The following is a 19,151-nucleotide window of genomic DNA, read 5'->3' as shown; positions in this document are numbered from 1 at the left end:
GATAGGGAAAAGAGAGATAGAGAAAGGGAGAAGGAGCGGGAAAGGCGAGAAAGGGAGAAGGAGAGGGAGCGCGAGAGGGAAAGAGAAAGGGAAAGGGAAAGGGAGAGATCGAGGAGGAGTAGGAGTCGATCAAGGCTGGAGCGTGAAAAAGAGATGGAGTTGATGCGGGAAAGGGAGCGAGAGCTTGAATTGCGTGAGAGCAGGTGATGTCAATTACCTTTTCTTTATCGGAGTTTAGCCATCTTTCTCAATATTAGTGTTGTTTTATGTAGTTTTGTAATTATTAAGATTTGGTTTGCTTTCAAAAATTTGGTTGGTTTGGATGTTTTCACTTGGGAATTGCGAGTTTTTCCTTTTAATTGTAGGTAAGGTTTTATTAATCTGGTGGAACCAATTTTCATTTCGCAAGGTGCTGTATTTGTCTGTGTTCAATGAATTGGTGAAATAGTGTCTTCCTGATGTAACGACTTTAATTTGTTATTTATGTCGTTCTTCCCTTTTCGTTTCCTCGAATTTTGTCTATAATGAGGTGAAAACTTCAATTTTGAATTCTTGTAGAGGTTTTGCCTTGAACTCAAATCTACACATTTTTTTATTTCATCCACATAGTTGCCTTTAAGAAATTTGCATAGGTTTCATAATATTATAAACAATTAAGAATATTTGTATCAATTCTCAACTATTAGTCCTCCTGGTAATTGAATTTAGTTTGTTAGCTTGCACATGTTCGCTGTATATTTTTTCTGTCAGTAGCTGTAAATGGTTTTCAAAGGCAAAAATAGTTAAAATGATCTCTTAAATTTTTGTTAAATATTATTTTTCTCCCCGTAGCCCATGCTGTGGGATTGAAACATGAAGGAAATGTATAAAATGGTCTGACTGCAGAAAAAAAGTGTGAGTTTATGCATAGAGGATACAATATTCTAACTTGTATTGAAATCGTAGATGGATTATTTGCACATCTTAATGGGCTAACAATGCGGAAACCCTTGAAGGCTTCTTCATTGAAGAAAATGGCTTTTCCACATATTGAGTTTGATAAGGTCTGTTAAGTTTCTTTATTTGGGCTTTTAGAATTGGCGTAATCTTCCATCCTGCTAATGTTTTGCATAGCTAGATTTAAGGTTACTTTCTTACCTATGAGCTGAGATGTTGACCACTGGTGTGTTGAATTTTTAGGTCGGCAATGCCTGTGGTGAAGCTGTATCAGTTTTCAACCTTTTCTTCACTTCGCAGATGAAAATGCTTTAGCTCCATATTTGTGGCCTCCCTTTGCTCTGAACAGGGATTATAAATAGTAAATTTCACTATTTGGAACTGGCCCAAATATAACAAATTATGAATATATGCTATGTATAGTGTTGAATCTCATAACACATGATAATAGATGATGCTTCGTGAATTTAAGGAAAAAACTTGTAGACTTCCCTTCTTTTTTCCTTTTTCTCTTTAGATGCGATGGACATAAGATTATTTTCTCAAAATCGTTTCCTGGCTGCAAAATTGAGCAAGACTCTGGACATGTTTTACAAACATTTATTTTCAATGTATCAATGATCTAATTATCAACATTTCTTCTTCACTGTTCTTATAATTATCCTTTTGCCAGTGTACGAGTGTCTCAAGCTGGGCTTGGCAAAATGATTAGATTATTGTCTCCTTTATGCCTCCTGATATAACCTAGTTATGACGTGGAAAAATTATCTACTAGGTTGGTTTCCTTGTCACTTTGTGTAAAAACTAATTTTCTGGTCTAGGTTTTAGCCTTGTAAAAGTGGAATTCATGCAAAGGATGGCTGCCAACTTTGAGTTTGTGAGGGTGAAAATACATACCTTGGGGGCGAATATGAACAAGGGTTTGGGATTATGTGCACTTCCAGAAGGCGAACAAAGGCTTCATGTACGTTAATATTGATATGTTCGTACTATTGGATATATACTCATTTTCTTAGAGTCAATAATGCAGAAGATTCAAGGAAAAGAAAGAAGCGGTAGAGCCCGAAGCTGATCCAGAAAGGGATCAGAGAACTATTTTCGCATATCAGGTCTGTTTTTCCACCATTGGTATTACATCTGGAATAAAATAACTAATGTTTTTAAATCAGCTCAATGACTATCTATTTCCTCTTTTTCCTTTTTATGCAGATGCCACTTAAGGCCACTGAGAGGGATGTTTATGAGTTCTTTTCACAAGCAGGAAAGGTATGTGAGGATTTTAAATTTGTTTGCTAAGTGTTTAACATGCCATCTTTTGTTTATTGCGTGCAAGTGCATAATCATTTAGAGGCACATAATTACTGTATCACTGTAGAATGCATATTCTGCTATGCAAAATTTATTTATGAAAATGCATCTCCTTGATATTGTTGTAAATGCACATCTGCTTCAGTTGCAATTAGTGTAAATGCTCTCTCGTGTATTAACATTCTACATGTATGTGTCTCCTTCCTATTGTCATGAAATGGATAGTCTTCTGTACAAAATTTACTGATTATTATTAATTAATTGATAAAATGTGAGTTGTCACTTTTCTAATTATAGCGTTCTTATCAAAATGCATCTCGTTCCTATTGTTGTAAATGCACCTCTGCTTCAGTTAAAATTAGTGTAAATGCTTTCTCGTGCATCAGCACTACATGTATTGACTATAAATTGCTTGAATGGGTTCACTTGTTACCCCGTGGCATCGACTGCACACGTTGAATAGTGGTTGGAGGCATGGGATGGTTCTGAATTCATTTGCTCCTGAAACTTAACTTTATTTATTTTTATTAACTTTCCCATTTTCTGTATCCAGGTAAGGGATGTTCGGCTGATTATGGACCGGAACTCAAGGAGATCAAAAGGGGTTGGGTATGTAATCCTATGCTTATACAGATGTATCAATTTTCTATTCCACACTTTAAATGTCAATGTATTGATGTCCCATTGCTGCATTAAGTATCAATTCTGCTGTGACATAAGAATTATCTTTTATAAGTTTGATGTTACTTTGTTCACCATTTAGTGCTGCTCATTCTCGATTATGAGCTGTATTCCCCTGTTAGTGTACTGCTGTGGTGATTGTAATTTCTATTTATTAATGCATGGACTACAGCTTTGTGTAACACTTCACTCAGTAATGTTTTTTGTTTTCTTCCTTTCGGCACATTGTAACTTGTAGATGGTGAGAGGAAATTATCTTTACTTGGGATCTTTGTCAGGTTTCTTTAAATTGTGGATATGACGTGAGGTCTTGGCTAAAGATTGAAGGTGGAGAGTCTGATGTTATTTTGCCCCCATTTGGTAGCAATTTTTCACCCCAAAAAATCGATTTTTTGACTGTTACTTCACTTCACTATTCTAACTGTCATTTTTGACTTCTTCACTCACAGGTGGGACCTACTTTTCTCTCTAACGGTCAAAAAATCAATTCTCATTATCACTACCGAACAGGCCCTTTATTTGGCCCATGACATTAAAGTTTTTTCTTTTTTTTTGGGTCAACGGAAGCCTTCATTAGAAGAAACTATACAACCTTGTTGATTCTTTTGATTCTTTGACATCAAGGTCATCAGATATGAAATTTTAAGATTTTTGGGCCTGTTACCATTTTTAACTGTTTCCATACCTACCTTTCTAAATGATGGTTTGATCTGTTTGAAGTAGGAAAGTTGTGATTTGAGGGTCTGTTTGTTCATTTTGAGGTGATACTAGCTCAATACCGCTTTAGCTTTTAGCCTTTGGAATGTGCACTCCCACAGTCAACAACTACTTGCTAATGTCAATGGCTTTGGAACTAGATTTCATTCTGAATGTGTCTGGTTTGGTGGTGACTGCACCAAGTTTTTGGAGTTGCTAAATTGGTTATGTTATCAACTAATTTCGTTATTTTACTATGAAGCATAAGTATAAAATATAGGCAACACATTAAATTATATAGCAGCAGTGGAGATATATAACCAACATGATTTAAAGAGCTTACACAGATTATTAAGGAAAGGTAATTGGTGATTGCATTGACCAGTTTGTGCTTTTTGACCAGGATTTTATTGCCTTTTCATCCAGACCAGTTTTATACAGACTTATGTGCTATCATATTGCCATATAGCTCACATTATGTCTCCTTGTCTTATGTTTAATGTAATTAATGTGCAAGCGCATATTTTGATATTAGGTATATCGAATTTTATGATGCCTTGTCTGTGCCAATGGCTATAGCCCTTTCTGGTCACCTACTTCTTGGACAACCAGTAATGGTTAAACCTTCGGAGGCTGAAAAAAATCTTGTCCAATCGAATACTTCTACCGGTGGTTCAGGTGTTGTGGGACCATATGGTGCAACTGATAGGAAGTTGTATGTTGGCAATTTACACTTCAACATGACAGAATTTCAGCTTAAACAGGTAAATGGTTTGATATTGTCATTTCATTTAGCATGCCTTCCATTTCTGCTGTTAATTACTCCAAATTTAACAAGACCGCCAATGTGAAGGTTTGGAAATGGACACATTTGTCAACCTTAATGTAACTTCTACATCCTTGGTGTCTAAATAAGAATCATTCCCAAATGATAAGTACTAATATAAATTTAGTATTTCATTGGTCACGATAAAGAATTAACATACACTTGATCCAGGGGACCCATATCTGAGAACCGATAGTTGTTAGAAACGGTTTATCTTAGGATATACGGACAGGCAATGTTTGTTATTTGTTAGCTCCCGTTTGGCTCCCATTAAATTAAATTTCATTTCTTTCTCTCCTATTTTCAATTACACAATCTTCCATAAAATAATATTATCCGTAAACGAAAATTTTTCCATGTTTTTCAACCACTCATTCTCCAAAAAAAATACTATTCCCCTCATTTTAATTTGAAAAAATGGGGTCCAAACAGGGGCTTATTTGTGAATTAATAACAGGCTGACCATATGTCTTTGTACTTGCTCTGATTTTTCTTATTTGGTCACCTTCATTTAGCAACTGGTGTTACACATGACTAGTCTTTTAGTTATTTCAGCGTCAGTGTGCTGTTTGTGAAAATCATCTATCTGGGAACCTATCATTTTCTTGTTTGCGGTTACCTACAAATTACGAGTTTCCATTATTACAGTCGTGTTCATATTTTTCTGTTTTAGTTATGTGTCTCTTAATGTTTTTTTTCCCTCCCTAGATTTTTGAAGCATTTGGGCCTGTTGAGCTTGTGCAACTACCCACGGATCCAGAGACAGGACATTGCAAAGGTTTCGGGTTTGTTCAGGTCAGTATTTTGTGGAAGTTGATTGTGTTGAAAAGTGTTTTGCAATAACTAGGATTTTGATGTTTTCACCTTGTGTTCTAACATGGATTTTATTGATACAACATTGCAGTTTGCACAACTTGAACATGCAAAGGCAGCACAAAGCTTGAATGGGAAACTAGAAATTGCTGGTCGGACAATCAAGGTATTAGGCTCATATCACTAAACTTTCCATGTTGATATTGTGAATATCTACATATTCTTAACATGTTCTCATAATGTAACATCCTCTTTTCTTCTCATCTCTCCAAGGCAATTTCACGTTACAGTTTGTTTCCTGACTCACCTCTTTATGTTTTGAATTCAACTCAGGTTTCCTCTGTTACGGATCATGTTGGAGTTCAAGATGCAGGTGCAAAAACTGCAGATTTTGATGATGACGATGGGGGTGGTTTGGTAAGTTAAATCTTCAAAACTGAATTTAGGTGTCATTAAATTGATCATGTTGTAGTGAAGATGTAATTCATTTATTGTTTCTAATTGGTTATGAAGTGATTTTACAATACTGCAAGCTGACAGTACAGTTATGTTTTGAGTCATACTTCTTTGCTCAATTTGTTAATAAATATTAATTTTGTACTGGAAGTTGCTTGATGAGCAGCTGCATTGCCTCCTTGTTCCATATTTTCATGTTGTATATCTCAGAAGTCAGCTTAGAGTGTAAGTTACTGCAGCAGTCTAAGGCTATTCACTGAGGGTATGGACTGCTCTTATGTTTCCAAGGAGGAGAACTAGAGTGCAGTCGCTTGATGTGAAAATGTGGTAACCTTGGGATAGGGCGTTTTTAGATAACATTGATCTTGGCATTAATGTGCTTTTGCAAAATCATATATAACTAAATGACTGTTCTTGAAAGATGATGATATTTTCAATATAACAAGTAGACCATGCAATTAAGAGAACCTATTGCCATCCTAGACAGGCGTATTCTGTCCGTGGAAAGCTGTTGGAAATATCTTTTACCCCATCTGGTGGAATAGGTCACATATGTTCAAGTGCTACTGGTTGTTGTTTCTTAAGTGGATTGGCAGAGTGTTCGAACGTGTGCTTATGTTTGTGTGCTTGTCTCCTGATTCGATATTGACTTTCTGTTGATATCATTTACAGCTCTTTATTATTGGGGAACTTTAATGCATATGATGAATAGCATGGAAAACAATGCATTTTAAAATTTGAGGCTTGCTATTTTTATTTTCTTGTGGTGCTAGGGGTGTAAATGAGGCTCCACTATTGTATTTCATGCACAAGGATTAGTGTCCAAACTTTGGACTTGCACGGAGAATTCATTTTTTGCATAAATGATTTGGAAATAATTGGTCTGCAAAAATCATTTAAGATGACCTCGTCAAAGCTGAAGCTTGGGGAAGTATGATGACTGCTTTTTTGTTGTTACAGCTTTCAATCACAATCCTGAAATCTCAGATATAGAAACCCCAAATCAAATGGTTGAGTATTCATAATCAGTGCTGTGTTTTCTGTTTCTTCTTAAGTTCTCATTAGTTCATTGTTTTATGATTTCCACAGGCTTTGAATGCTCAGTCAAGAGCTTTGCTTATGCAGAAGCTGGATCGCAGTGGTATTGCTTCGAGGTTTGTACATGGGATTAAATTGTATTCATTTCTTCCTTTATTCTTGACTGTCAACTCAGGCTTGATTTTCCATTTTTCTTTCAGTGTTGTGGGGCCCCTTGGAGGAGTGCCTGGGCGCAATGGGTCCGCTACATCACAAGCAGCAATAAGCTTGCCCCTGAATCCAGCGACGGTGCTTCCTACTCCAGTTCTTCCAACCCCAGTTGTTTCTATGGCCCCCGAACCTATTGGGAACCCCAGCGAGTGTTTACTATTGAAGAATATGTTTGATCCAACCGCCGAGGTTTGTTTTATTTCTGTTGTTGATGCGTACTAATTGAGGAAAGTTTTGTTTACATTTTCCCATTTATGCTTGAATATGATTTGGCAGGAGGATCCAGAGTTTGATTTGGACATTAGAGATGATGTGCACGACGAATGTTCTAAGTATGGGCGGGTGAAACATATATTTGTGGACAAGTAAGTTCGTATATAATGTTTTTATCTATTTTTATTTGTATATTATATGAAGATAATGGTATATTGATACCTTGATAGCATGATAGTTTTGAATACAACCATGAGTTCTCCCCTTGAAAGAGAGGAACAAAAATCCGATCCTATAATTTGTATCTTGTCAAGTTTATGCTTATATTTGTAATAAGGTCAGTTGTGCTTATTGGCTATGACAGGTAAAAAAAGAAAAGCTGAATATAAATTTACTCTCTGAATTACACTTGGTGAACTCCTGGAAGATTTCTAATAGTAATTTTCTGTTGCAGGAATAGTGCTGGTTATGTATACTTGAGGTTTGAAAGTGTCGAAGCAGCATCACGTGCTCAACAAGCAATGCATAAAAGATGGTTTGCTCGTAGATTGATCTCAGCCATATTCTTGGTAATATACTTTAGGAATAAGCCATTTTAACAGAATTTTTTGCCCACACTTGACAAATGCAGTGTTGACAGTAGATGATTGGGGTACAAAAATTGACTTTTTTTACATAGTCCAATTACAGAATGCCATGTGTGGCATTCTGTCAAGGGAGTGGGCAAATGATTCTGGCAATGTGGCACAGTTCTATAGTTTTAACGCTATCAGCCATACCCACCCCCACCCCCACTCTCACCCGACCCCACCCCAGGGAAGAGTCTAGAGCTAGAATAATGTCTCCTCTTAGTTGCAACTGACTTGTGGGAACTTGAAATTAATTTCCTTTTATTTCGCAGTAGTGCCAAAATACCTATACTAGTTTGATCTTTCAAGAATCTTTGCAAGGGGTAACCACCATGAGGTCCCTATGGTTACACACTTTAAAAACTCTTCCATGTCCTATAATTATATGATGAATTAAAAATTCTTTGAAATTAGCTCGTACCTACCTTATTGTTTCCTCTATTTTTTTTTTTCCCCATTTTAAATTTATTTTCTGCATTTTGTTTTCTCTTCCCAGACATTGCCTTGATCCTACTAGAAATTATGGCAAGGCAACTGGGGGAAATGTGGTTTATTTATAAGCTTTGGAGTTAAGTTTCTACGTAGTACGAGTATTGTTTTGTAAAGTTATTTATTAGTTTTTGTTTGTAGTGAAGCTTACTTCGGACTAAATTTGTAATAATTCAGTAGTCATGTGAATGCAAATGAAGCTTGTGTTAGGTGATCGACTTTTGTTTTGGAGAGTGGCTTTTGTGATAAAAACCTCACTGTGAAAACTGATTTTCATGGAGAAAAGAAGAAAAGAGTGGAAGCTAGTTTTTCAGAAATTGACTTTGCATGTGGCACCAAAAAAAAGATGAATAAATAAAAAAATCAGTTCTTTACTGCAAGTTGCATTTGTGAAGATCACTTCATGGCTTGTTTGGAACGGCTCAACTTGATGCAGAGATGTGCATTTGATTTCATTGTGGCTGTATTTAAGTTAATTTAGACGTTTCATTGTTTGAAAATCGGTCATCCAGTCTAGTGTAGCGGACAAAATATCTCAGGTTAAAAAGGCTACACTTCTAACTGTCCATTTCTTTGTTGTATTATCAATTAACAGCAATATTTGCTCATTTTGCAGTTGTTTTATTACCATAGATATATTTATTTATATTTTTTTTTGTCATTTATGAATGAGAAATTGTCTTTATTTCTGCAGCAACCATATGAATACGATGCTAAATTTAAAGCTACTACTTGAACAATCTACTGCTGATCAGTCATGAAACATCAGATGGTGCTACTATGTGGTATGGATTTTTATGTTTAATTTAATCTTTGACGCAGTGATAGAATCCATGTACAAGTAACATTGAATTTATATTTCAGGTGTTTTGTAAGTGTTTTCTGGACCATCTGGCTTATGTAATTTCGTGAAATATTTGGATTACAGAGTTTTAAGTGGATTATTTTTACCTAATTAAGTCATGCTTATGTTATCAGACTTATGATATTCTCGCGAAAATGGAATTATATCTTTGTAATACTTTCTCGTTCCTTATTAATGTAAAGAAGATAAATATCGCCAACTTTTCTATTATGCCGATTTCTTTGTTTCGTTCAGTTGTATTTCTTGAGGTAAGAGGGGGCTTTCACACCTAGATCTACATAAGGACATATAAAACTCGTAGGTTCCCATCTGAGTCGTACTTTGTTGTCCTTGTAAAGCCTTCCGCTGGCGGCACTCTGCATGGTGGAGATCCATGTATTGGTGTCCAGATGGGTACCTCCTCCTTAGCATCTGCTTGGATTTGTGAATTTATTTAACCGGCCACCCGACCCAACCCGAATCGGTTCTCTTGGGTCGGTTTCAGTTACCTAGCTGGTTTGATTCATTTCAGAAAATGCTTAAACCGACTAAGTCGGTTTGGTTCGGTTTTGGCTCAAATCTGACCTGTTGAGGTTTGATCAACACCTTGTATTCCATTATAACAGTGTCAACTTCAATTTGTGGATATATCTGGTTCTCATCTTGAGAGCTTGTTTGGTACAGCTAAAAAGTTAATTAAAATCAATTTTTTAGTTGTTATTTCACTATTATGATTGTCATTTTTGAATTTTTCTCAAACAGGTGAGATTCACTTCATCTCTAACGGTCAAAATATCAAAATACCTATCAAACATGTACCGAGTCCCAATTGTAAGCCAAGAGAAATAGTCAGAACAAATATATCGTGATAAAGGTTTCGTACTTTTTAGTCTAAACTAAAGTCTCGTATTTACCTGTATAATGTCCTATAGGAAGTAAAATACGGGTCGAATAGATTTGGCCCATTTTATACCATCAGTATTCACACGAGTTTCCTCTTCATTCGTAGTAAAATTTCGGCAAATTCATACTCAGTAGTATATATGCAGCTCATAAAAAAAGATAATAACGTTACTATTTACACAACTTCGATGATTCGATCTATATGTTTAGAGGGTAAATTAGGTTTTTTCCTATCTTATTTATTCAGGTGGATGAGTGATTGGACTTCAGTGAGTGCTTCACCTTAGCTCGAAGCTTACTTCGGACTAAATTTGTAATAATTCAGTAGTCATGTGAATGCAAATGAAGCTTGTGTTAGGTGATCGACTTTTGTTTTGGAGAGTGGCTTTTGTGATAAAAACCTCACTGTGAAAACTGATTTTCATGGAGAAAAGAAGAAAAGAGTGGAAGCTAGTTTTTCAGAAATTGACTTTGCATGTGGCACCAAAAAAAAGATGAATAAATAAAAAAATCAGTTCTTTACTGCAAGTTGCATTTGTGAAGATCACTTCATGGCTTGTTTGGAACGGCTCAACTTGATGCAGAGATGTGCATTTGATTTCATTGTGGCTGTATTTAAGTTAATTTAGACGTTTCATTGTTTGAAAATCGGTCATCCAGTCTAGTGTAGCGGACAAAATATCTCAGGTTAAAAAGGCTACACTTCTAACTGTCCATTTCTTTGTTGTATTATCAATTAACAGCAATATTTGCTCATTTTGCAGTTGTTTTATTACCATAGATATATTTATTTATATTTTTTTTTGTCATTTATGGATGAGAAATTGTCTTTATTTCTGCAGCAACCATATGAATACGATGCTAAATTTAAAGCTGCTACTAGAACAATCTACTGCTGATCAGTCATGAAACATCAGATGGTGCTACTATGTGGTATGGATTTTTATGTTTAATTTAATCTTTGACGCAGTGATAGAATCCATGTACAAGTAACATTGAATTTATATTTCAGGTGTTTTGTAAGTGTTTTCTGGACCATCTGGCTTATGTAATTTCGTGAAATATTTGGATTACAGAGTTTTAAGTGGATTATTTTTACCTAATTAAGTCATGCTTATGTTATCAGACTTATGATATTCTCGCGAAAATGGAATTATATCTTTGTAATACTTTCTCGTTCCTTATTAATGTAAAGAAGATAAATATCGCCAACTTTTCTATTATGCCGATTTCTTTGTTTCGTTCAGTTGTATTTCTTGAGGTAAGAGGGGGCTTTCACACCTAGATCTACATAAGGACATATAAAACTCGTAGGTTCCCATCTGAGTCGTACTTTGTTGTCCTTGTAAAGCCTTCCGCTGGCGGCACTCTGCATGGTGGAGATCCATGTATTGGTGTCCAGATGGGTACCTCCTCCTTAGCATCTGCTTGGATTTGTGAATTTATTTAACCGGCCACCCGACCCAACCCGAATCGGTTCTCTTGGGTCGGTTTCAGTTACCTAGCTGGTTTGATTCATTTCAGAAAATGCTTAAACCGACTAAGTCGGTTTGGTTCGGTTTTGGCTCAAATCTGACCTGTTGAGGTTTGATCAACACCTTGTATTCCATTATAACAGTGTCAACTTCAATTTGTGGATATATCTGGTTCTCATCTTGAGAGCTTGTTTGGTACAGCTAAAAAGTTAATTAAAATCAATTTTTTAGTTGTTATTTCACTATTATGATTGTCATTTTTGAATTTTTCTCAAACAGGTGAGATTCACTTCATCTCTAATGGTCAAAATATCAAAATACCTATCAAACATGTACCGAGTCCCAATTGTAAGCCAAGAGAAATAGTCAGAACAAATATATCGTGATAAAGGTTTCGTACTTTTTAGTCTAAACTAAAGTCTCGTATTTACCTGTATAATGGCCTACAGGAAGTAAAATACGGGGCGAATAGATTTGACCCATTTTATCCCATCAGTATTCATACGAGTTTCCTCTTCATTCGTAGTAAAATTTTGGCAAATTCATACTCAGAAGTATCTATGCAACTCATAAAAAAAGATAATAACGTTACTATTTACACAACTTCGATGATTCGATCTATATGTTTAGAGGGTAAATTAGGTTTTTTCGTATCTTATTTATTCAGGTGGATGACTGATTGGACTTCAGTGAGTGCTTCACCTTAGCTCTTGTTTGGTGTAGCTTAAAATTTTGATAAAAATTTAAGGGGGGAGATTGATCACCATTTTTCTTAAAATGCATTTTTTTTCTATCTTTTTTTTTTTATTTTGTTCAACAACATATTCTTTATTAAAATAATATTACATGCAAAATAATTTTTTTTTCTTATTTTTTAACTACACATTCTTCATCAATTTGCTATTTCAACATACATTCTTCAAAAATAATGTGGCTTAATAATTTTAATTACATATTTTATATGACTCAACTTTTTAACTGTACATATCAATTTTTATCTAACATCTAATTTTTATAGTTATACAAAAGAAGGGATTAATGTGTTTGGGAAAGAATCAGCTAGGTTTTGATTCTTTTGGCATTTCATCTTACTCATGAAACAAACAAAATGAGTCGACTAAAATTCCCATTTGAAAAGCAATAAAATTAACATTAATCTCTTGTTGATTGAAAATTACGTCTTTGTAGGATTCACTATTATTTCTCTTACTAACATTATTCTTTATTGCAACCTAAATGATTTCATTGGCTTGGTAGCCAAGTATAGGTTATTGATATTCCGAGATCGTCGTTTCTTTTTCGGCTTGCATTATTTTGGCATTTCATCCTAATCCCCATTTATACACTTATTCGTCCTACTCATGAAACAAACAAAACGAACATGCTAAAATTTTCATTTGAAAAGCAAGAAAATTAACATTACCTTATTGATCTATAATCGCGTCTTTCATAGAATCCACTATTATTTCTCTTACTAACATCGTTCTTTATAAATTTGCAACCTAAAACGTTTCATTGGTTTGGTAGCCAAGTAGAGGTTATTGATACTCTTACGCCGTCCTTCCTTCTTCGATTTGCTTTCTTTTGGCATTTCGTCCTACTCATGAAACAAACAAAATGCACTCACTAAAATTCTCATTCGAAAAGCAAGAAAATTAACATTAAAAATAATGTTATTTGTACATAATAGAATTACATAATGGTTTACATATAAATGTGGTGTCAAAAAGGGAGTGGAGAAGGTCTTTTTTTTTTTGGTTGAAAGAATTATGATCCAATCATATTTCACCACATCACGTGTATATAAACCAGTACGTAAATCATTATGTCCATGTACACAGCACAATCGTAACATTATTATCCTATTGATTTAAAATAACGTCTTTTGTAGGATTCACCGCTACCATTATTCTTTATAAATTTGCAACCCAAAACGTTTCATTGGCTTGGTAGCCAAGTAGAGGTTGTTGATACTCCGATACCGCGTCATTTTTGAATTTTTCTCAAACAGGTGAGATTCACTTCATCTCTAACGGTCAAAATATCAAAATACCTATCAAACATGTACCGAGTCCCAATTGTAAGCCAAGAGAAATAGTCAGAGAACAAATATATCGTGATAAAGGTTTCGTACTTTTTAGTCTAAACTAAAGTCTCGTATTTACCTGTATAATGTCCTATAGGAAGTAAAATACGGGTCGAATAGATTTGGCCCATTTTATACCATCAGTATTCACACGAGTTTCCTCTTCATTCGTAGTAAAATTTCGGCAAATTCATACTCAGTAGTATATATGCAGCTCATAAAAAAAGATAATAACGTTACTATTTACACAACTTCGATGATTCGATCTATACGTTTAGAGGGTAAATTAGGTTTTTTCCTATCTTATTTATTCAGGTGGATGAGTGATTGGACTTCAGTGAGTGCTTCACCTTAGCTCCTGTTTGGTGTAGCTTAAAATTTTAATAATAATTAAGGGGGTGATCGATTACCATTTTACTTAAAATGCATTTTTTTGATTTTTTTTTTTTTCAATCACATATTCTTCATTAAAATAATGTTTCGTGCAGAACAATTTTTTTTCTTTTTCTTTTTAACTACACATTCTTCATCAATTTACTATTTCAACACACATTCTTCAAAAATAATATGGCTTAATTAATTTTAATTACAAATTTTATATGACTTACAACATTACCTTATTGATCTAGAATCGCTTCTTTCATAGAATCCACTATTATTTCTCTTACTAACATCATTCTTTATAAATATGCAACCTAAAACGTTTCATTGGTTTGGTAGCCAAGTAGAGGTTATTGATACTCTTACGCCGTCCTTCCTTCTTCGATTTGCTTTCTTTTGGCATTTCGTCCTACTCATGAAACAAACAAAATGAACACACTAAAATTCTCATTCGAAAAGTAAGAAAATTAACATTAAAAATAATGTTATTTGTACATAATAGAATTACATAATGGTTTACATATAAATGTGGTGTCAAAAAGAGAGTGGAGTAGGTGCTGTGGTTTTTTTTTTTTTTTTAAAGGAATTATGATCCAATCATATTTCACCACATCACGTGTATATAAACCATCACGTAAATCATTATGTCCATGTACACAGCACAATCGTAACATTATTATCCTATTGATTTAAAATAACGTCTTTTGTAGGATCCACCACTACCATTATTCTTTATAAATTTGCAACCCAAAACGTTTCATTGGCTTGGTAGCCAAGTAGAGGTTGTTGATACTCCGATACCGCCGTTTCTTCTTTGGCTTGCAACTCTCCAAATCCGGCAAGATTTTCCGGGATGATGAGGATGTGATTTTACAGTATTGGCCCTCATCAAGAACGCCTCCATCATTTACATCTTTGCTCTCATCGTCATCTCCGAATATCTGGATTATGATCTGCTGTAATACGGATGCCGGAATATCCAACTCCGGCAAGCCCTTTTCACATTCAGTTTTAGGTCTAGAATGAGACATTGAAAATGCAACCTCTCTCTCTTTCTCTGTTCTTCGTGTGTATTTATATAGCTTTGAGAGAGAAACAGCAGTGTTGGTGCAAGGAAGATTGCAGGAAGTTGTAAATCATTACACAGACTGCGTAAAAACAGTAATTTGAACGCAGATATATAAAGAAAGAATTTATTGAATAAAAATTCTCTTACTTTGGATTTATGATAGCACGACATTGACTCCGTCTGTTGAATTTTTAATAAAATGGTCTTTGTCTTCAACGTTAGAACCTTTGACTATGTTAGAGGGTGTTCCAGTCTACGTCGTGTGATACAAAATCAAACATAATTTTAACTTATTCTTAAACTTTAACTTTCCAAATAATTAACCTTGTTAGAGCATCTCCAATGAACTATTCAAAAGTGATATGCATTGTATTTTAAAGAGTGAATGCTGAAATAAATCCCTCAACACGCTCTTTATTTTAATTTTTTAAAATAAAAGAGCCATTTGCAAATAAGAAAAATGTATATTAAATAAAAGATGAGGAAAAACAATAAATGTTTATTGAAAAAAAGACTTCCCATTTGTATTCTCATTTAACCCATAATTGAAGCCTCTTCCTTGTTTCCTTAATTCTTTCCATTCAATTGTATTGTTCCCATTCTATCGTAATCATACCATATACGATTATGTAGATATAGATATAGATATAAATATGAAAGCAACTCACCACTAGAAAGTGTGGTGATTTTCTAAACACTCTTTTGGTATCCGAACCCTCTACGGATTAACCTCCCTCACATGATCCTGCCTTCCTTCCCATGGCTGTCAAACCCTCCCCCAATATTCTCCCTTTCAATACCCTCATCCACATGGTTACAATCAAACTATCCTCTTCCAACTATCTCCTATGGTAGAGCCAATTGTATTGTTTCCATTCTATCGTAATCATACCATATACGATTATGTAGATATAGATATAAATATGAAAGCAACTCACCACTAGAAAGTGTGGTGATTTTCTAAACACTCTTTTGGTATCCGAGCCCTCTACGGATTAACCTCCCTCACATGATCCTGCCTTCCTTCCCATGGCTGTCAAACCCTCCCCCAATATTCTCCCTTTCAATACCCTCATCCACATGGTTACAATCAAACTATCCTCTTCCAACTATCTCCTATGGTAGAGCCATTTGCTTCCCATTTTAGAGAGCCAAGAACTGATCGGCTATGTGGATGGAACTATAGAAACCCCACCCCGTTTTGCCCCTGAAAATTCTTAGACACCAAATATCAAACATGTGCCATGGAAACAAATCGATCAATGCCTCCTCAGCCTTCTGTGGTCCTCCCTCACCGTGGAGGCCAAGGTGGAAGTTTGGGACTCTCTACTTCAAGTGAATTGTGAGTTGCCTTAGAGAACACCTTCAGCCACCACTTCAAAGCCCCTGAAATTCGTCTCAAGGATGATTTGCAACTGATGAAACTAGGCACCAGATCTGTTTCGGAATACTCCCGCGCCTTCAAGGTCCTCTGCGATCAACTCCATGTCATCGGATGACCCGTTGATGGCACTGACAAAGTGCACTGATTTCTTCGAGGTCTTGGCTCGAAATTCTCAATCTTCTCCAGGCCCAAATGGCCCTCACCCCTTTGACATGTTTTTCAGATCTTATGCCAAAGGTAGAGAGCTTTGAGCTCTTTCAAAAATCCCTAGAGCTGGCTACACCATCCCCTGCGGTGTTCAAGCCACCAATCGCAACCCTGTGAAGTTTAATCAGCGAAGCTCTTCTTATCACAACAATCACAGTCAGACTGTCGATCACGGACAAGGACAGGGACGTTTCTCCCGCAGACGACCCCCGCGCTATCAAATTTGTCGCGCAGATGGTCACTATGCAGACTGGTGCCAAAAACGGTATGAAAGCCTTGGTCATACCCGTGAGGCTCAACTTGCAGAAGCCCTCAATTCTCCATGTTCCCTTTTTGAAACAAGGCCTCGAATTAGTTTTTAGACACAGGGGCCTCAGCCCAAACCCTCTTGGATCAGTCCACTTCTTATATGGGTAAGGATTGTGTTATTGTCGAAAATGGTGCGTCCCTACCCATTACCCATACTGGTAAATTTCCCATTCTCCTGATTTTCAGCTGTTAGATGTTTTGGTCATTCCTCACATCCTAAAAATCTTTTGTCAATTATTAGATTAACGGATGACTTTTCATTATCTATTAAGTTCACTAATAATTTTTTCACTATTCAAAATCGCCAAATGGGAAGAGTGTTGGCGACCAGTAAATGAGATGGAGATGGTCGACTATATGTGCTAGAATGTAGAAATTCGACTTTTCTTTCTATCCTAAAAAAATAAATCTCTTCTTGCTTCATATGATTTATAGCATTCTCGCCTTAGACATGTAAATCATTTTTTTATTTCTTTTCTGAATAAAAAAGGACAGCTTCATCTTTCTTCTTTATTGCCATCCCCCGCATTATGTAGTACATGTCAAATAGCAAATAATCATCGTCCGCCCTATTCTCGTAATAAACATCGATCTTCAAAGGTACTAGAACTTATTCATTGCGATCTATGGGGCCCATCTCCTGTAAAGTCAAATTCTGGTTTCGTATACTATGTTTTATTTATTGACGATTATTCTCGCTTCACTTGACTTTACCCATTAAAATTGAAATTTGACTTCTTTAATACCTTATTCAATTTCAAAAATTTGTGGAAAATCAACATTCCGCTCATATCAAAAAATGTTCAAACTGACGGTGGTGCATAATTTACTAGCAACCGCTTTAAAGCACATCTTAGTACCTCCGATATTCATCATCAACTCTCTTGTCCTTATATTCCCGCACAAAATGGTCGCTTCGAACGAAAACACCATGATGTGACTGAAATAGGTCTAGCCCTCTTTTCCATTCTCATGTTTCCACTCATTTTTGGGTTGACACTTTTAGCATTGTGGCTTACATCATCAACCGTTTGCCCACACAACTTCTCGGTGGTAAGTCGCCTTTTGAGCTTTTATATAGTTTCTATCCCAATTATGAAAAATTTCATCCATTTGGTTGTCGTGTTTATCCTTGTTTACGTGACTACATGACTAACAAGTTCTCCCCTTGTAGCATCCCTTGCATTTTTATAGGTTATAATTCATCTTATAAAAGTTTTCGTTGTCTTAGCCACACAACCTCCAAATTCCATATCACCTGCCATGCCCAATTTGATGAAAACCACTTTCCCTTCCTAGTGATGGCAACAGGGCGGGTTCAGCCCCCCGCCCCGCCTTAGACGGGGCGGGGCGGGGCAACTTTTTGCCCCGTTTAATTTTTTTTATTTATTGTTATTATTATTATTATTTATTTTTTTACATTTTGAAAGTTTCGAATTATGTTATTATTAGAGAATAAAATACAAATTTAAAATAATTTTTTAAAGGATGAATTGTCTAGAAATAAAATTATTTTTTATTTTTTTTTTACTTTTTCTTCACGGGGCGGGTTAGGGGTGGGGCATCCTGGCCCTGCGCCCTGTGACGGGGCGATCATTTACGCCCCGTCCCACGCACCACGACGGGGCGGGGCGAGGGCGGGACAAATTGCCATCACTATCCCTTCCTCAATACTTCACAAGCCTAACTCATATCCTCTCTCCAAATCTCACATTTTTCTAGAACCAAGTTTCCTTCCTACAGACATGCCCTTGCCTTCTCTTACACCACATTTTCGACATATAGTGATCTAAATCCACTCCTTGCATTATTTGTACTGATCCAGTGGATGAGCCTTTGTAGGCAACTAAAACTGGTCCCTCTCTATCACACTCTTCACTCCGCCGGAGCCTATCACTGAGTTACATATCGTTGATTGCACTCTTATTGTAGCTGCTCCATTGGTTCTCATCCTATGCTCACACAAACCAAAGCTGGCATCTTCAAAATGCGTCACCCGACGCATTTTGGCCTTGTGGGTTCCTCTGGCCTTCTTTCTACTCTTCTTGCATCTACTGAACCTAAAGGATTCAAATCTACTACTAAGAATCCCACTTAGCTCATTGCCATGGATAAAGAAGTTCAAGCCCTGCAAAATAATAATACATGGATTTTGGTTCCTTATCTTACCAATACCAATATTATGGGTTCCAAATAGG

The 19,151-nt window shown here is 35.9% G+C and overlaps 1 protein-coding gene across 11 annotated transcripts; it reads left to right on the top strand.

Annotated features, from left to right (window-relative positions):
- Positions 1-9: 9 nt before the first annotated feature.
- Positions 10-11,198, top strand: LOC111377258 (RNA-binding protein 39-like). Of its 11 annotated transcripts, XM_023000327.1 has the most exons (16): positions 21-203; positions 946-1,043; positions 1,180-1,297; positions 1,758-1,900; positions 1,967-2,045; positions 2,146-2,202; positions 2,798-2,853; positions 4,157-4,385; positions 5,156-5,242; positions 5,352-5,426; positions 5,594-5,677; positions 6,806-6,870; positions 6,955-7,153; positions 7,241-7,329; positions 7,632-7,746; positions 10,885-11,198. In XM_023000327.1, exons 6-16 carry the CDS (start codon positions 2,146-2,148, stop codon positions 10,939-10,941), a joined length of 1,113 nt encoding a protein of 370 aa, XP_022856095.1. In that variant the 5' UTR covers positions 21-203; positions 946-1,043; positions 1,180-1,297; positions 1,758-1,900; positions 1,967-2,045; the 3' UTR covers positions 10,942-11,198. The 11 variants fall into 11 exon arrangements, with proteins under 11 accessions (XP_022856089.1, XP_022856090.1, XP_022856091.1 ...); XM_023000325.1 differs by having other exon boundaries at positions 1,180-1,900; XM_023000328.1 differs by lacking the exon at positions 1,180-1,297 and having other exon boundaries at positions 73-203.
- The last annotated feature ends 7,953 nt before the right edge of the window (positions 11,199-19,151 follow it).

The sequence above is a fragment of the Olea europaea genome, unplaced genomic scaffold (assembly GCF_002742605.1).
Source record: "Olea europaea var. sylvestris unplaced genomic scaffold, O_europaea_v1 scaffold1631, whole genome shotgun sequence".
Classification (NCBI taxonomy): domain Eukaryota; kingdom Viridiplantae; phylum Streptophyta; class Magnoliopsida; order Lamiales; family Oleaceae; genus Olea; species Olea europaea.
This window is presented reverse-complemented; position numbering and strand designations above follow the sequence as displayed.